General features: G+C 39.8%; 1 protein-coding gene across 1 annotated transcript; it reads left to right on the forward strand.

Annotated features, from left to right (window-relative positions):
* The first annotated feature begins 1818 nt into the window (after positions 1 to 1818).
* On the forward strand, positions 1819 to 20378 carry LOC124261540 (mucin-2-like). The gene is made up of 4 exons (XM_046695854.1): positions 1819 to 1864; positions 18115 to 18498; positions 18916 to 19685; positions 20016 to 20378. Exons 1-4 carry the CDS (start codon positions 1819 to 1821, stop codon positions 20376 to 20378), a joined length of 1563 nt encoding a protein of 520 aa, XP_046551810.1.
* The last annotated feature ends 519 nt before the right edge of the window (positions 20379 to 20897 follow it).

Here is a 20897-nt window from a genome sequence, read left to right on the forward strand (position 1 = left end):
TACATAAAATTGAAAAGGAACCGTAATGAGTTGGTAGATTTAGCCTAAACGTGGGGAAATATGGGTCGAGCTTAATTAGGGCTATATCATTACAGTAAGGGCTGGACGAAAGGTACACTCACGCTTAGTTTTCGAATATATTTAATTCTGATAGTAACAAATAAACCCATTTAAACTGAAACGAACCCCAGCGAGATGGAAACCTGAGGAAATCTAGACTTGCTTCATTTAGGGCTTTAGCAATCGCAGGGAGTGCTAGTCAGTACCGAAATTAATGTGGTTCGGGGACTGTGAGACAGACTAGACGAAAGGGAACAAAATGTGGGACAGAAAGACGAAGGGACATCCTCATCCCTCCTCATCATCCATCCCATCCCATCATCCTCATCCAATATCCCTCATCCTTCATCCCATATCATCCTCATCCCTTCATCCCATATCATCCTCATCCCTTCATCCATATCATCCTCATCCCTTCATCCCATATCATCCTCATCCTTCATCCATATCATCCTCATCCTTCATCCATATCATCCTCATCCCTTCATCCCATATCATCCTCATCCCTTCATCCATATCATCCTCATCCCTTCATCCCATATCATCCTCATCCCTTCATCCCATATCATCCTCATCCCTCCTCATCCCTTCATCCCTTCATATCATCCTCATCCCTTCATCCCATATCATCCTCATCCCTTCATCCATATCATCCTCATCCTTCATCCCATATCATCATCATCCCTTCATCCATATCATCCTCATCCCTTCATCCATATCATCCTCATCCTTCATCCCATATCATCCTCATCCTTCATCATCCCATCCCATATCATCCTCATCCCATCCATATCATCCCTCCCTCATCCCATATCATCCTCATCCATCCCATATCATCCTCATCCCTTCATCCATATCATCCTCATCCTTCATCCCATATCATCATTATCCCTTCATCCATATCATCCTCATCCCTTCATCCCATATCATCCTCATCCCTTCATCCCATATCATCCTCATCCCTTCATCCCATATCATCCTCATCCCTTCATCCATATCATCCTCATCCCTTCATCCCATATCATCCTCATCCTTCATCCCATATCATCATTATCCCTTCATCCATATCATCCTCATCCCTTCATCCATATCATCCTCATCCTTCATCCCATATCATCCTCATCCCTTCATTTATATCCCGAAAATTCAACATGAAAACCGTTTACAGGGAACGGAGGTACGGTAGTATGTCTCAGTTTGAACCGCATTGTTTTCGGTTCCGCCCCGCCCCGCCATTTCTGCAATCTAAAAGCCCTAAATGAAGCAAGTCTAAACTTTCTCAGGTTCTGAATCTCCCAACGGGGCTCCTTTCAAATTTAAAAGAAATTATTTGTATCAATCACAATTTATATATATTCAGAGACTAAGCGTTAGTCAAAGAGGCAAGGCTACGACAACTTTATTGAACCCAAATGACGCATTCACTAGTCAGATCCTCGCGGTTAAAAACATTACGATACAACATATACGGCATGATCATAATCCCTTGCAGCACCTACCATCCTGTATCATAGGGAAACCAGTACCTATCACTACTTGAAGGTACTACAACCAAGGTAGACTAATGGCGAAGTCATGACGTAACGTCGGAACGCCGAATCCATCTACTCATCACTTCAAGTGGGGACTGGCGCTGACGGAACGATCCAAGATCCTGGAGGCGTGATCGCGTGTAATCATATCAGTCTACAGCTTAATTAAATATGTAATTAATAACATTTTCCTCGACGCCAGTGCTGAGCCCGAGCTATGTACAGCATGACAGAGGCTTGCTCCAGCCGTACGGCAGAGGAGCAGAGGATAGGTCTGTTAGCCAACAATCCTTTCATTATTCACGCATAGGATTTCCACATTCCTTCATTTTACCTTAATTCATTTAACATTATTAAACGATATGGTTAAAAAAGTAAACACTTAAAATTGTAATTGACCAAGAATTTATAAACGTTATCTAAACACTTTCAGACTGACTACAGACACCACAAACATACGAAACACAACCAGAACTCTCGTATCAAATACATCACCATGGAATAACCATTTGCTGCTTGTTTCAGTTTAGCTGCCATTATTGGTGTATACTTTCTTTTGTCCCTCAGTTTATGACGATGTTCATTTTGTGGGTTTTCATTCACAGGTCAGGAACCGCTTTAGGTTGATATTTTTCACATTTGTACGCTTTGACTGGATATTTAACGTCATATATCGCTGTATATAATTACCAGCCAGTTACACTTACAGGCAAAAGTATACCGTGTTTTGTTTGTGTATTTTTTAGGAAATTGAAAATTGAAATAACTGTTGTTAAATTTCATTAAATCTATCATCCGTTCCTACAACAGTCTGTAAAAAGTAATCTATGGCGACTAACGGGATCGGGTGGTAAGACTCGCTGACTTGGTTGACAGATGTCATCGTATCCCAATTGCGTAGATCGATGTTCATGATGTTGATCACTGGATTGTCTGGTCCAGATTCGATTGTTTACAGACCGCCGCCATATAGCTGGAATATTGCTGAATGCGGCGTTAAAACAACCAACCAATTGATACAGGTGAATCAGTCGTTATAATGAGATGGGCACGGTCCACACAAGGCGCCACAGTTCGCCTTACAGAGTTGCGTCCCTTGGGCACTCCAGAAAGCTATGATCGTGGGTTCGAATCCGTTTCTGGGTTTGTCATCTTGTGGGTTTTCTGAAAGAGGTAAAAGTCACCTTGGGCTTCGTCCCACACTAAGCTGGCATGAGGTGATATGAGTTGGAACACTGTTCGAAGCAGAGTTAAGCACAACTGACTCACTTACTCACCCCTTAAGGCAGTGGCGCGATACAGAAATTTTCAAAAGATATCTTTCGGCATATATACTCTCCACAGCATTCCAGAAATGTCTACAATTATCAACTTAATTCCAGGTACACAAGACTGCGCCAAATCATTAACGCTTCCTTCATTTAACATGAGACTTCCGGAACATACCAACTATGTTGGTTTATAACTGAACGTGTAATTAACTGTTAGTCAATCAAGGGTTATTTATAAATATGTTATAAAGAACATATTATGGTAAAACATTGTCTTTTGACAGCAAACTGTTGATATGAAAATAGTTTATTATGATCATGTTTTAAATCAAATGAGATTATTTTTCCAACTATACTTACATGCAATAAAACATGCCTTCGTTGTCAGTTACCTCGAATGCATACACGACGAAGTGTTTTGTTTTAAAACTAACTGTTCAAAATAAGTACTTCCTGGCAGAAATACATCGTTCCATTAGGAGGTATTTACACTTGGCCTGTCGTGCATATGCACAAAGCATGGGAGTTTAGGTCTTTGTTAAACCAGGACAGATTCGAATGAAGTCCTCTTACTTACTCAATGTCTGACTTGGCTGCAATGGGAACATTTTAGGTTTCACCTAAGTGAGTATGGTTTTACGCGCTTTTAGTTATATTCCAGCAATATCACATCAGAAATTGCCTTCACACATTGTACCCATGTGGGGAATCGAACCCGGGTCTTCGGCGTGACGAGTGAACACTTTAACCACAAGACTACCCCGCCACACCCTCGTCGATAGGAAAAAAGTGAGAAAATTTATATAAACAATATAGACCTATTTCTAAAAATATTATTAGCAATGTGATAAATAGCATTTAATAGCAATATAAAACAATTAATACACGTCTAAAGTCACGCTGTACTTTCATCAATGAAACCCGTACCACAAAGTGACCACGCGTAGCACATCTACAGTCGTAAGTCGTAAGTATGGGAGTTGCGACAGCCAAGTCGATACTACGCATTTGAAGTTTCAATGTATTTTCACCTCTTTCAAATGTATTCTTTAATATTTAATATATACAATATTTTCAGCTTGTAAATGCTGGACAGTAATTGGGAGTAACATTAACATTCTTTTCTTCAGAATTCCTGTCATGTTTTGCTTGAATGCTTAACTGATTTTAATTTAAATCCCCTTGCTACTTCACATAGATTAGGAAATATGTTTATCACACTCGAAACAATAGTGCGAATATTTTTAAAAGTCAACTGCAGCCTTTCGAAAGCACATCAAAATGATATGCACAAAATTAACTTGTCTTTTACATGACGTATGACCTGAGTATTGTATACGCCCCTGCGGCGAGTACAGAGAGTTCAGGATCCTTCCCCAAGCACGTATGTAGCGACCAGAACTGGGATACGACCAGAACTGGGATAAACAGTCCACAATTTCGTAAAACCCTATTTACTGCAGTACTGCTCCCGGTTAACTCTAAAACTTAAGGCGAACTATGCGCGGAATATGATTTAGTTAATGTTTTTGTGAGGAGACACTGAAAATTATCAGTTACATATTTCCATATTCCTCTGCAAATATGTAGCTCACATTTAATTTTCAATATAGGTTGGAAGAACCTTAAGGGGTTTCTAATTATTTTTTTGTACTCGTCAGTTATTCAATCGTTTATATCGTGTGGCAATTCCCACTCAAGCAAACCTCCCATGGTGTACGACGTTTCATTTTCATTAACTGTGTTGTTTTATAATGCAAGCATCATGTAATTTACATAGCGTAATAAATATCCTATCATCGGCCACGTTAATGGAAATAGTTCAAACACCCCATTGTGTTCTTTCTGAGAGAGAGAGAGAGAGAGAGAGAGAGAGAGAGAGAGAGAGAGAGAGAGAGAGAGAGAGAGAGAGAGAGAGAGAGAGAGAGAGAGAGAGAGAGAGAGAGAGAGAGAGAGAGAGAGAGAGAGAGATTTTACTTGACAAAATTTTAAAACGGTGCTTAAACATTATGGGAATAATGAGGGCCGGGGAGGGCGGTCATTGATTTTGTACTTTACATGCTGCATGGGGGGTGTCACATACTTTGTACATAAATTGTAAGGGGAGTGGGTCATTCACGTTGCACATGCTTCTCCATAAAGATCAGCATCACACCCAATCAGTTATGAACTATCCCGTAGATAAAAGTGTTGAAAACAAAATATTGTAATATCATTCAGGCTGAATGATGTGTCGGATATATAACTTCCATCACAGAGAAGGAAAGGAGGGAAGGGCGTATATCGGATATATTAATAGAAGAGGCCAAACCTGTTCCACGTCCATAAGTAATCTCTACTAAAAGCAGAGTCGAATGTACAATTCTGACTATATCATGAGCATGTATTTGTTTCAGCAGTATTACAGGTGTGCGATGTTGTTGGTAAACAGTCATTGATTGTCATCATACGACATCACACAGAATGAAAGTCGGCAAGGGTATATCGGATATATAACTTACGCCTCACAGAATGAAAGTCGGGAAGGGTATATCGGATATATAACTTACACCTCACAGAATAAAAGGCGGGAAGGGTATATCGGATATATAACTTACACCACACAGAATGAAAGGCGGGAAGGGTATATCGGATACATAACTAACACCTCGCAGAATGAAAGTCGGGAAGGGTATATATCGGATATATAACTTACACCTCACAGAATGAAAGTCAGGAAGGGTATATCGGATATATAACTTACACCTCGCAGAACGAAAGGCGGGAAAGGTTTATCGGATATATAACTTACACCACACAGAATGAAAAGGGGAAGGGTCTATCGGATATATAACTTACACCTCACAGAATGAAAGGTGGGAAGGGTCTATCGGATATATAACTTACACCTCACAGAATGAAAAACGGGAAGGGTCTATCGGACATATAACTTACACCTCACAGAATGAAAGGCGGGAAGGGTATATCGGATATATAACTAACACCTCACAGAATGAAAGGCGGGAAGGGTATATCGGATACATAACTAACACCTCGCAGAATGAAAGTCGGGAAGGGTATATATCGGATATATAATTTACACCTCACAGAATGAAAGTCAGGAAGGGTATATCGGATATATAACTTACACCTCGCAGAACGAAAGGCGGGAAAGGTTTATCGGATATATAACTTACACCACACAGAATGAAAAGGGGGAAGGGTCTATCGGATATATAACTTACACATCACAGAATGAAAGTCGGGAAGGGTATATCGGATATATAACTTACACCATACAGAATGAAAGGCGGGAAGGGTATATCGGATACATAACTAACACCTCACAGAATGAAAGTCGGGAAGGGTATATATCGGATATATAACTTACACCTAACAGAATGAAAGTCAGGAAGGGTATATCGGATATATAACTTACACCTCGCAGAACGAAAGGCAGGAAAAGGTTTATCGGATATATAACTTACACCACACAGAATGAAAAGCGGGAAGGGTATATCGGATATATAACTTACACCTCACAGAATGAAAGTCGGGAAGGGTATATCGGATATATAACTTACACCATACAGAATGAAAGGCGGTAAGGGTATATCGGATACATAACTAACACCTCACAGAAGGAAAGTCGGGAAGGGTTTATATCGGATATATAACTTACACCTCACAGAATCAAAGTCGGGAATGGTATATCGGATATATAACTTACATCTCACAGAATAAAGACGGGAAGGGTATATCGGATATATAACTTACACCTCACAGAATAAAAGGCGGGAAGGGTATATCGGATACATAACTAACACATCACAGAATGAAAGTCGGGAAGGGTATATCGGATATATAACTTACACCTCACAGAATGAAAGGCGGGAATGGTATATCGGATATATAACTTACATCTCACAGAATGAAAGACTGGAAGGGTATATCGGATATATAACTTACACCTCACAGAATGAAAGACAGGGAATGGTATATCGGATATATAACTTACATCTCACAGAATGAAAGACTGGAAGGGTCTATCGGATATATAACTTACACCTCACAGAATAAAAGGCGGGAAGGGTCTTTCGGATACATAACTAACACCTCACAGAATGAAAGGCGGGAAGGGTCTATCGGATATATAACTTACACCTCACAGAATAAAAGGCGGGAAGGGTATATCGGATACATAACTTACACCTCACAGAATAAAAGGCGGGAAGGGTCTATCGGATACATAACTAACACCTCACAGAATGAAAGGCGGGAAGGGTATATCGGATACATAACTAACACCTCACAGAATGAAAGGCGGGAAGGGTCTATCGGATACATAACTTACACCTCACAGAATGAAAGGCGGGAAGGGTATATCGGATATACAACTAACCCACACAGAATGAAAGACGGGAACGGTATATCGGAGATAAAACTAACCCACACAGAATGAAAGACGGGAGAGGTTGTACACCGGCTATGTTCTATTCATTCAGACTGTAGGTGAGGAGGGTGTGCATAGCATGTTTAATATATACTCATGCCAATAATGGTTGTCACCCCCTCCCCACCCCAACCCCACACACCTCACAGCCACACCCCACACCTCTCTTCAATTAAAAAATCTGAAGGGGTGACAACCATTATTGGCATGAGTATATTACAAGTCAGTGTGCGAACTGGTTTCCAAATTTTGTTACCCAGTCGGGCTACCTATGCCTGAAAGTTACTAGCCCACAAAATAATTCAATAGCCCGAAATTTGAATGTAGAAACTGAGCAAAAGATTGCAAAAATAGATGAGAATAAGATAATGTCGGCATGGCATGGGTTTATTATAACTTTACAAGTCGGAGAGAGTGAAATATTTACAAAATGACCCGTGAATTGGGTGTGGGATGGGTGGGGAAGGGGAAGAGAATGGTTTCTTTTGTTGTATTGGATAAGCTGCATTATGCATGCAGATGCAAGTCACATATATCTTCATAGCTGCGTAAAAACCTGTAACATTTATTGGTGTTTGACACAACCTACCTACTGTGTGCGTGTGTGTGTGTGCGTGCGTGTGTGTGTGCGTGTGTGTGCGTGCGTGTGTGTGGTTATAACTATAACTCTTATTCACTTTTATATTATATTTGTACCATCAAGTAATTAGTGTCTCGTAGGCCAACTGGCTGGGTGCTCTTTTTAATGTATCATACTATGTCTATACAATTTGTACCACAGCATGTGACACTTTGAGAAAATAATTTCTTCTTCTTCTGGCGAGGTGGGGTATCCTAGTGGTTAAGGCTCCGAAGACCCAAGACCCGGGTTCGCTGTGATATTGCTGGAATATTGCTAAAAGTAACATAAAACCATACTCACTCACTCACTCGCTCTTCTTCTTAAGGGCCTTAATCATAAGCGCATGCTCACACACCATTTCACTTTAGACATATATACGTGCTGGTATTTCTATGACTGAACCCATATATAGGCATTTTTCTACCGTCTATTACTGAACATTCCTATGGTTGATGATTTGCACTGGATATAATTTGGATATCCCATATATTTCCACATACCTGCTCTGATCTGCATAACAAATATTTTATTGAAGAATACCAAGCAGTCCAAACTACTCATTATCACTTTTCTTTCACAATTTATAGATTTCTATATTGTAAGAGAAACAATTAAAATCGCATCCAGGACCTACACTTTTACCGAATATATTAAGATATCCAATATCAGTAACATATGTGCCACTATGCTGCTTCATGTCATACCCAAATATATTTAGCCTAGGGTATCTGACAAAAGAATCTTAAATAGAGTAAGCAATAAATACACAAATGCTGGTCTACTAATGTTTCATTAATTATTATGTGCATTATATACGAAAACATGCCATATCTTAAAAGCTATACATTTTCACTGCATTAAGATGGAATAACATTTGTCCCACCTGTCCCTGTGCACATGGGTGATCAATGCTTTGTACTCTTGGCCATGTGACCTCTGATACTGAATAATTTTTTGTTCTTGTTCTAATTTTTATTGTTCTTTAATACATAAGTTTTGCAGAAATCAGCTTTAGAATGGTATGCATTAAAAATATTGTATAGAAGGTAAGAGCCTGCTCCACAGTCCTTCTTAAATTTACTTGTCCAATAGTATACATATTAATCCAAATTCATATTTAATACCTTAATGGGTCCACACTTTTCAACCCTATTGTATACATGGGTTAAAATCAAGACAACATTATCTGTTTACATGCATTGCAAAAATTAAGAAATTACCTAACCATATACATCCCCATCCAAATTCATTCACAGATTTACAAATTATTTCACAAATATTATTATTTCTCCCACAAAATGTCCTATATGAGATAACCACCTTGCTCAAATAAACAGTAGGTTCTCACACCTTTCATAGAGTCAGTTCCTCCTTGGAATTCTTGTTTCAACAATCTGGTGAGCAGCAGCAGATCTGAACAGACAACTACTCAGTAGCAATTAGGGAAGCATCTGGTGACATGTTTATGGCAAGTCTGCACAGTCAGTACTAACTCAAACTGATCTCTATTCAGTTGGATTCAGCCATTAACAGACAGTTTTAACCAATTCCACTTTCACCAATTCAGTTCAAGCAAGTCTAGAAACAGACAAACACTCATATCAAAGATGATGGCAATTCATTGATTATAATCAACCTTTGATATACCAGTATAGTACATAATATCATCTGTCAAATGCACTGGAGTTTGTTTCTGCAATACATATTACAATGTTTGCAGCAAAATGTGAAATACAACCCAGATATGACACTGTATAATTGTATACCTGGACTCAATTGAAAACAATGAAATGTGACTGTTTTTATCGTACATCTACATAACATAGCATTCAAGTGTAAGGAAGCATCTTTTTTGGGGAGGTAACATGTAAAAGGTGTGCATGTGTTTGGTGTAATGATTATGCTTTGTTATATACCAAAAATGTACTGTGCATGGTTGGCGGTATTAACATACTAGTAGGTAACATGTAATATATTCATCTCACCTTGATGTTATCATATATTATATGGTCTATGATGTTATGTAGCAAAACACTCTTAAATATTTCTATTTGTTTCTAGTTGTTGGAATCAATTAAGAGTGTAAGAACATTTGACCTCTTGGTTTATAACCAAAGGTTTCAGAATACCTTTATCAGATAGTACAATGTTTCCTTCATGAACAGTTGTCAGAGTACAGGCACTGATATAGAAAGAACTTCAAAGAAGAAGAAAAAGAAGAATGGCCATCTTCACCTGAATGCTAACACAAATAGGTAAGTTAATATTTCATTTAAATTCTACCAGATTTATGACCACTGACTGAACTGTTCTGTAATATCAGCCTGCAATGATAAAAATACTGTAATTTACCATTTCTCGCATTGTTCCACACTGTTATAATTCCTTGTGAAGGAAGTCTTATTGGTATACTTATTATTATAATTCTACGTATCATTGTTGATTGTTATTCGTAATTATATATATGGATGGAATTTCAATGATATTTGTATGAGAAATTCTGTCAAGTCTATTTATCCTTAGCATTATCCAGTTAAAAAGGACAAAGGTGGGAAATGAAGATCTATTGAAGGTTTGAGATTATCTCTTACAAATGTATACATATTTTCAAAAGGATGACCCATGTGTTTCAAGAAATTTGATAATAGTAGTAACATGGGGTTTGAAATTTAGTTTTTGACCCCTCAACTGATTTAGGAAATTACCACACTGTATAAATATTCCAGAAGCTAAATGAATTGGAATCTTATGACCTAAACTATGCTTGAAGTGAATTGGAAACATTAAATGTTACACTTGAAATATAAAAGAAAACACATATAAATTTATCAAGGAATTATGTGTTCCCCAAACCTGATATATAGTGATATGGAAAATGACCTTTCAGATACATTGATGATTTTATTGAGCGATTTAAAGAAAACTCTCATTGAGCAAGAAATAATCATTACAGAATTTCAAAACAGTATTAGAGAAACTTTAGAAGTGTCAATGAAGGCATGTTATCAAGTCTTTAAAATATATACTATATCTTGGAGAAACAACACAGAGATGAGATACACAGAAAACTGATATGACATAGAATGCAATAGTAGAATGAGAAAAAAATATCCAAGAACATCTCACAACAAAAGAAACTCAATTAGGAATGATACACTACACAATATTTAGAAGCAATCCTAATGAAAACTAATAAGGTTCCTGGGGTGAGAACAATATCCAACGATTCATAAATTCTATGAACATATCCTAAGAAACTGAAGTACAGTCCTCGACTTTACCCACCAGTCTAATAGCTAAGTCTGGTAAAATTTGTTCTCGTCAAGTAAGAGCACACAAACTTCAAGTCCATAAAGTGAGACAAAAAATGCTGAAAATAATGCCAATTTACATTTTCAGTCAAGCAAACTTGAGAGACTTTAGCACAGACTGCAAGAACAGTAACCAAAGTTAAAGGGTGCCAGAAACAGATATATCACTCATCTAGCATAACATTTAAGGAGCTATTTTCTGTGTACTGTAGACTGAATAATGTTATCCTCCTTGACATGAAAAATATTCTATGTATATGGTGAAATTGAATCTACTAAAAAAGTTTTGATTCAAGTATAGAAAATAGCAGTGTTCAACTTCAGAAACTATGCAAGTTCAAAGAGCATTCTTTGAGAACAAGGTAAGTACAGCAAGATGAATAACAATATAGATATTGTTTACTGTTTTAGCATTATACAGTGTCATAATGTCACAAGTTTATAGGGAGTTGTTTCTACACAGTGTTCACTGTTCTTTCTCTATGAGGTGAATCTTGTCATGTATCGACAGAACTTAATACAGGGAAACTTCTGGTAAGAAAATGTAACATGTCTAGCCTCTTCCCATATCCTTGTTCCATGTGATTTCTGCATTGATGTGTAGTTATGTAACAGACTAAACCCAAGAAGTTCTCAACAGCCTAAAAGTTAAATGCACATTCATATAATTCACCTTTGGTATAGCTTCACGTTAACATAACTAAATGAAACTGCCATTCCTATTTATTCTTAAATAATTTCATGGTTTATAAGAAATGAGGTAATTAGTTAGTCAATGTTTCTTCAACCCCCGCCTATGTATGTCTAGCAAAATAATGTACTCTCCTTACAGTGGCGACGGAAATGGGTGCGGAGAGAGTCACACAATGTTTCTCCAGAGATATCTGTATCCAGGGGAGTAAAGGCAGGATTTGCATCCTGTTTACATACATGTAAAGGTAACTGAATAGTTAATGATAAGATACAGTGCATGAGTGAGAGATGTTAAGTTTAATGTTACACTGGTATGTCCCAAATACCAGTTTGGTAAAATAAATGTTTCATATAACTAAAATTCTCACTCCTCTCCAATCACTCTGCTCCGCTCCCCTACCATCTCTCCACTCCACTCCACTCTCCCCTCCTCCCCACTCCACTTAAATCCAGTCATTCCCTCCACCCCACTCCACCTATTACACTACTCTCACTACACCCTCTTCAGTCGCTCTCGCTCACTCTGCTCCACTCCACTCCACCCACTACCACTACTCTCACCACACCCTCTTCCCTCCTCGACTCACCTCTCCACTCCACTCCACCCACTACACTACTCTCACTACACCCTCTTCCCTCGCTCGACTCACTCCTCCAGTCCACTACACTACACTCACTACCACCCTCTTCCCTCGCTCGACTCACTCCGCTCCACCCACTCCACCCACACTTACTCTCACTACACCCTCTTCCTCGCTCGACTCCTCCGCTCCACCCACTCCAAGCCACTACACTCTCTCACTGCACCTCTTCCCTCGCTCGACTCACTCCGCTCCAGTCCTCAACCCACTACACTCTCTCACTACACCCTCTTCCCTCGCTCGACTCACTCTGCTCCTGCCACTCCACCCACTACACTGCTCACTACACCCTCTTCCCTTGCTCGACTCACTCCTCCCACCACTGCCTCCACCCACTACACTACTCTCATGCACTCCCCACTCCTTCCCTCGCTCGACTCCACTCCGCTCCACCCACCACTACACTACTCTCTCACTACACCCTCTTCCCTCGCTCGACTCACTCCGCTCCAGTCCTCCAGCCCACTACACTACTCTCACTTCACCCTCTTCCCTCGCTCGACTCACTCACTCCTGCTCCACTCACCCACACTACTTTCTCACTGCACCCTCTCTTCCCTCGCTCGACTCACTCCCACTCCAGTCCACTCCACCCACTACACTACTCTCACTACACCCTCTTCCCTCGCTCGACTCACTCCCGCTCCTCCTCCACCCACTACACTCTCTCTCACTGCTTCCCTCGCTCGACTCCTCCGCTCCAGTCCTCCACCCACTACACTACTCTCACTAGACCCTCTTCCCTCACTCGACTCCTCTCCGCTCCAGTCCTCAACCCACTACACTACTCTCACCACACCCTCTTCCCTCACTCGACTCCTCCGCTGTAGTCACTCCCCCCACTATGCTACTCTCACTAGACCCTCTTCCCTCCACACCACCCACTCCTCTCAAGTCAACTCCACTTCTCTCACTCACTCATTCCCAACCCATCCATCCACTCTCTCATTTCACTTGCACCACCCACTCCTCTCCACTCCGCTCTTGTTCAATCCACTCAGTTGGCAACTGCCATTCCAAGTTATTCAAAGTACTTTCCATGGTCTTAAGTATGTTGGTGGCCATTTTCTTGAATGTTTTTGATGTAGTTAGTTAATGCAAACATGGTACATTGATTATGTCTTTCTGTTTTTCTTCACAGTACAACACCACACCACACTTTGTACGAAGCAGTGAAAGAAGCATGTCATTTTCTGATTGAGAAATTCAAGAACTTGAATTACAAGCATCTCAACAATGAAAGTTCAGAAATGGAGTCCATCCCAAGTGTTTGTGACTGTATTGAGTTTTTGATACAGAGGGGCAGAAGGGCAAGAAGGCTTATGTTAATATCTAACTCTGTAACTGGAAAGAGTGTACATGGAGGAATGACTGAAAAATGACTTTTAAAGCTTTGCAGATGCCATATCTTCATTATATTTCAAAGTTGCCATGTGCAGATATACATGTAAGAAATGGAAATACACTAAGCTGAAATTCTTAATTTTTAACTATTATTATTAATCACATGCATTTGACCAGAAATGGGACAATGTCTTTAAAACCTACAGTTTAGGGAATTTCAAGAAGTTTTCTTGGCTGAGGAAGGAAATAGCATTTCAAACCTACAAATAAACTATTAATGTACTGGGTCTATAATACAAATGTTTAGAGATTTTTAACTATTATTATTAACCACGTGCCTTTGACCAGAAGTGGGATAATGCCTTTAAAACCTACAGTTTATGGAATTTCAGAAGCTGTCTGGGCTGATGATATAGATTAGCATTACAAACCTCTGAGCAAATTATGAATGTACTAGGTCTATAATTCTATTTTACAGAGATTTTTTAACTATTATTATTAATCACGTGCCTTTGACCAGAAGTGGGATAATGCCTTTGAAAACCCACAGTTTATGGAATTTCAAGAAGCTGTATCTTGGCTGATGATAGTAAATAGCATTTCAAACCTACAAATCAACTATTAATGTACTGGGTCAATAATTCAAATTTTTCAGAGATTTTTAACTATTATTATTAATCCATATGCATTTGACCAGAAATGGGATAATGCCTTTAAAACCTACAGTTTATACAATTTCAAAATTTTTTCATTGGCTGATGATATTGAATAGCATTTCAAACCTGTGAGCAAATTATGAATGTACTTGGTCAATAGTTCTTATTTTCAGAGATTTTTAACTATTATCATGAATCATATGCCCTTTGACCAGAAGTGGGATAAAGCCTTTAAAACTTACAGTTTATGGAATTTCAAGATTTCCTCTGGAGCTTATAGTGGTAGTAAGTAACAATTCCAACTTGTCAACAAATTCTGAATGAAATAATAGTTATAGCATTAATAATGAAATAGTAATAATGATACTCACATGTCCTTAACCAAGTGTGGGAATATGCCTTAAAATCTACAGTTGAATGTATTGTATGAGAAGGGGTTGATTTAATTAGCACACCTATTAATGTATTAGTGATTTGCGTGCAGTAACCTTTAGTATTTTGAGAAACAGTGATTGTGCAATGTTTGGTTTGTGTCCCTAAAACTGTGTGCTGTGCGTGATGCCCTTGAAGGGGTGATAGTTATTTGACTCAAGCTGAATGGGTGTGAGTGTGTAAACTTATTAGGTTCATGTTATATCTATCTGGTAAAGAGTTATTATGGCGTTCTTATTCCTTGTTGTGACAATATCTGCTTGAGTAAAGTTGAAAATTACAGTTATCGAATCTAAAAGATTCCTCATGGCTGTTGATAGTATTTAGTCATAAGTGAAACTTGTGAAACAGAGTCTACATGCAACAGGTCAATATTGCCAATGTTTAGAGATTTTTATAACTATTTTATACTATTCATATGCCCTTAATTAGATAAAGGAAAACAACTTTAAAATATGATGATAGTAGATCATATTTCAGAACATGTAGAAAGCAGACTATGGAAACAAATAGGCCATTAATTAGTACAACTTTAAGAGATTTAACTTGATTTAATCCTGGTATGCCTTTGACCAGGAGGGATAATGTCTCCTAAGTCTAATACTAACAGAATAATCTGACATTTTAAAAATTGTGGGCTGAATCTTGAACAGGACAATATCTCTTATTTTCAGAGAATCTGTACAATATTAGTATAATACATACAGATTCAACCAGAAGAGGATAACACCATAAAATTACAATCAATGGAATCTTCTGATTTCATTTTGGCTGCTCATAGCAAATCACACTACCATGTTATGAGCACACTGGGATGATCGACAGTACTAATTTTAAGAGATTTGTTTAATAATAGTATTACTTATATTCCCTCAACCAAATGTATTTGAAGTGGAACAAGTTTAAAATCTATATTTTAATGGAATTTATTATTTTCTTTTGGGTTCTTATACTTCATACTTATGGGCAAAATCTAAAAGCAATTGGGGCAATATTGCATGTTTTAATTTCCTTGACTACATTTATCACACAAAATTCCTAATCCAAAGCTGGCATAAAATTGTTTTGCTTGTTTGTTGTTTGTTGCTACACAATATTCTAGCTACATGATATCTGTAAATAACTGAGTTTGTACCAGACAATCCAGTTATTGAGGATCAGTAACCAGCCACACATGCAATCATTCAGACTTGATTCTAAACAATGACTAAGTCATTGAGCCTGACAACCATATCCACATCAGGGTAGCATTGGTTTCTGGGGAAAATTACACACAAAAGTAAATATGAAGGCATCATTTTACCTTGACAGTTTCATCCTCAGTAACAATATGTCATCAAAAGAAGCTTCAGCTGCTTGGCCTTCTAACACAATGAGCAGATGACCCTTTCAAGCAAATTGTGATGGGGGACAACTCCTAACTGCTAATTAGTTCAGCAAATATAATGTTATTGATGACAATGCATGGAATAACAAGTTCAAGGCTGCTATGAAGGGCTCAGTGAATTTCCCATTTATATCAAGCTGACCAGGAAGGGGATTTTCAAAGGAACATTAAAGAAACATTTTTGGATAATTTCCTACACCGCATCATTTTTTCTTCAAAGTTATAACTATAGCCTTCTGAGATGGGGCTGCAAACTCCCACTTTTTTTCATTCTGAAGTAATTATGCCTTGTATGTCTGGTGTCTGTTACAAACAGCTTCCATGTACACAATAATGATGAAAAGCTATAAATGATCATTACTGGCAAATCTTATATGCTAATAGCAGTAATATTAACACAACATTACTTGGAGGCTAAACATGTTATAAAAATAAGGAGCCACTAACTGCTTAGGGGGCCATGTGAACATTTGGGGATGAGAACTTTAACTGGACCTTTCACTCAGCATTATCAGCATAGTATTATGTGTGATGGCGTGTTACTGAATACACCCTACCATTATAAATAATAGATCACCACTCTTTTTACAGTGTCATGAATGTGTACATGAACCTGTATATTTTTCGAGTATTTCATAAGAAATATTCTCTGAAAAGTATGACCAAGCAACATACCAATCTCTTATATACTCTCACAAATGGCATAACACAAATAACTTAAATCCCCAAAACAAACTTGAATTATTATACATACATACCCATCAAGAATGGATGTAACATCATTAAAAATAATTATGACATAATTAAATTTTCTTTTATTCCCCGTTCTTTTTTAAAAAAAATATTTACTGTATTATTACATAAAAACGCTGTGCAAAAATGGCCAGGCTTGCCGATATTTAGAGACAACTTACTATATTTTTTACACATATTAGCAGAATTATTAAACTATAAAATCAAAATCCAATACCATTCACATCATATATTTTCTGGTTCTGTTTGTGGGCATAAACATATATTGTTAAAAGGAATAATTAGCTATATTTTTAAAATATCATTAGATATTGCAAGAAAGTCATATTTCAAGTTGAGGACAGTAACCATTTCTGGGAATGAATGAATCATTATGAATAAAAATGAATGAAAAACACCTGACACCTAAATTCAGCATCCACAACCATGAACATTAATTGGTCGCTCACTTATTTTTAAGCTAGTAGAGTAATTACAGTAAAGCGTATGAAAATGAATTCTATTATTTCGTTTCAGTTTCACGTTTCTACATTTTCTGCGCTGCTATATTTAGCTATTATGGCGGACATCGACTATGGAGCGCTTTACCATTGGCATTTTTGCGATCAGTAGTTCAAATAAAGGACACGAGTTGTGCAGCTGATTTTGATCTTAATAATTGTTTGTCGATTAAATACATAGTTGACAGTAAGACGTATAATTCTCCATATTAGTTATCCCAGTTCTGGTCGTATCCCAGTTTTGGTCGCAACCCACGCGTATATCTCTACGTCTGTCAACGTTTGCCACATTTCTTGCAACCAGGCTTGACTATATTTAACCAGTTTTAATCAAGGATACTTTAGTGGAGTACCGGAAATGAATACAATGCACCAATAGATATAGTACAAAATGGCTGCCAGAAGGTGAAACAAAACATAGGGGTATTTTGCCATGCAGAATAACTGTGACGAACTAACAAGTATTCCAACTACCTCCAGCACCCACCAACAACCGTCAGCAACAAACAACTACCTCCAGCACCCACCAACAACCGTCAGCAACCAACAACTACCTCCAGCACCCTCCAACAACCGCCAGCAACCAACAACTTCCAACTACCTCAAGCACCCACCAACAACCGTCAGCAACAAACAACTTCCAACTACCTCCAGCACCCACCAACAACCGCCAGGAACTAACAACGTCCAACTACCTCCAGCACCCTCCATCAACCAACTACCTCAAGCACCCACCAACAACCGTCAGCAACAAACAACTTCCAACTACCTCCAGCACCCACCAACAACCGCCAGGAACTAACAACGTCCAACTACCTCCAGCACCCTCCATCAACCAACTACCTCCAGCACCCACCAACAACCGTCAGCAACAAACAACTTCCAACTACCTCCAGCGCCCACCAACAACCGCCAGGAACTAACAACGTCAAACCTCCAGCACCCTCCAACAACCTAACCAGCTAACAACCTTCCAGCACTAACCAACAACTTCCAGCTATTCCACCAATAACTTCCACTCCAACCAACAACTGCCTCCAGCACCCACCAACAACCTCCAGCAACCAACAACTTCCAGCTACCTCCAGCACCCACCAACAACCGCCAGCTAATAACGTCCAACTACTCCAACAACCTCAAGCAACCAACTACCACTAACAACCGTCCAGCAACAAACAACTTCCAACTACCTCCAGCACCCAACTGCCAGAACAACCGCCACTTCAAGAACTAACAACGTCCAACTACCTCCAACAACCTCCAACAACCAACTACCTCCAGCACCCACCAACAACCTCCAGCAACCAACAACTTCCAACTACCTCCAGCACCCACCAACAACCGCCAGGAACCAACAACTTCCAACTACCTCCAGCACCCACCAACAACCTCCAGCACCAACTAACCTCAGCACCTCCAACAACCAACTAAGCACCCACCAACAACCGTCCAACAACAACTTCAACTACCTCCAGCACCCACCAACAACCTCCAGCAACCAACAACTTCCAACTACCTCCAGCACCCACCAACAACCGCCAGGAACCAACAACTTCCAACTACCTCCAGCACCCACCAACAACCTCCAGCACCCACCAACTACCTCCAGCAACCAACAACTACCTCCAACAACCAACTACCTCCAGCACCCACCAACAACCTCCAGCAACAAACAACTTCCAACTACGTCCAGCACCCTCCAACAACCTCCAGGAACCAACAACTTCCAGCTACTCCAGCGCACCCTCCAACAAGCGCTCACCAACTACCTCCAGCACCCACCAACAACCGCCAGCAACCAACAACTTCCAACTACCTCCAGCACCTCCAACAACCGCCAAACCAACTACCTCCAGCACCCACCAACAACCTCCAGCAACCAACAACTTCCAACTACCTCCAGCACCCACCAACAACCGCCAGCAACCAACAACTTCCAACTACCTCCAGCACCCTACAACAATCTCCAGCAACCAGCAACTTCCAACTATCTCCAGCATCTCCAACAACCTCCAGCACTCACCAACTACCTCCAGCACCCACCAACAACCGTCAGCAACCAACAACTTCCAACTACCTCCAGCAGTCAATCCAACCTCCAGCAACTCAAACTATCTCCAGCAACCAACAACCTCCAGCAACCAACTACCTAGCAACCCACCAACAACCGTCAGCAACCAACACCTTCCAACTACCTCCAGCACCCTCCAACAACCTCCAGCAACCAACTACCTCCAGCACCCTCCAACAACCTCCAGCAACCAACAGCAACCTCCAGCATCTCCAACAACCTCCAGCAACCAACTACCTCCAGCACCCTCCAACAACCTCCAGCAACCAACAACTTCCAACTACCTCCAGCACCCTCCAACAACCTCCAGCAACCAACTACCTCCAGCACCCTCCAACAACCTCCAGCAACCAACAACTTCCAACTATCTCCAGCATCTCCAACAACCTCCAGCAACCAACTACCTCCAGCACCCTCCAACAACCTCCAGCAACCAACAACTTCCAACTACCTCCAGCACCCTCCAACAACTTCCAGCAACCAACATCCAACTACCTCCAGCACCCTCCAACAACCTCCAGCAACCAACAACCCAACTACCAGCACTACCTCCAGCAGCACCCACCAACAACCGCTAGAAACCAACTACTTCCCCAGCAACCAACAACATCCCCAGCAGCCAACAACTTCCAACAACCTCAAGCACGTACCAACAGGCGCCAGCAACCAATAACCTTCAGCACCCACCAAGAACCTTCAGCAACAACAACTTCTCCAACTACCTCCAGTGGTCTCCAACAACCAAGACACGGGAGCTCGTTGTTAACGGGTTGCTGACTGATATAAATAATACTTCCAAGAGAAACAAAACGCCAACCTTGAAATGTTTACATTCTTAACAATTAACAAAGCCACGTTTTCAAGGGTTACAATCCTTCATACAGCGAGGAAGACTAACTGACCGAGATATACCTATTGTATTCTGAAATATTCCAACTCTGGTGGAACCTTTCCAAAGAACCCCAGACCGATATGCGCTAGATTACAATTGTCTGGTAGAATTGAGGAATATATTCTGGAATGATGTGTCGCTGACATGTTACAGCAATGGGGGCGAGGGAGTCCTTACCTGCTTGTCGTTTTGTGGGAAAACAGATCTAGAGAAACTATGCTGATTGCTCTTCAGTGGGGTAAAAAAATTGGTGAAACTGACCTGGTTGTTCTTACACAGGTGACCATATTTGGTGCAACT

This window comes from Haliotis rubra, unplaced genomic scaffold (genome assembly GCF_003918875.1).
Source record: "Haliotis rubra isolate DU_JTF1 unplaced genomic scaffold, ASM391887v1 Scf80, whole genome shotgun sequence".
Taxonomy (NCBI): domain Eukaryota; kingdom Metazoa; phylum Mollusca; class Gastropoda; order Lepetellida; family Haliotidae; genus Haliotis; species Haliotis rubra.

Excerpts from the sequence above, each read along its gene's own strand:
- LOC124261540 (XM_046695854.1), top strand. The coding sequence starts at position 1,819 with ATGACAGAGGCTTGCTCCAGCCGTACGGCAGAGGAGCAGAGGATAG. Across the intron at positions 1,865-18,114 it reads GGCAGAGGAGCAGAGGATAG|CACCCACCAACAACCGTCAG; the intron begins GTCTGTTAGCCA and ends AACTACCTCCAG. Across the intron at positions 18,499-18,915 it reads TCCAGCACCCACCAACAACC|CACCCACCAACAACCTCCAG; the intron begins GTCAGCAACAAA and ends AACTACCTCCAG.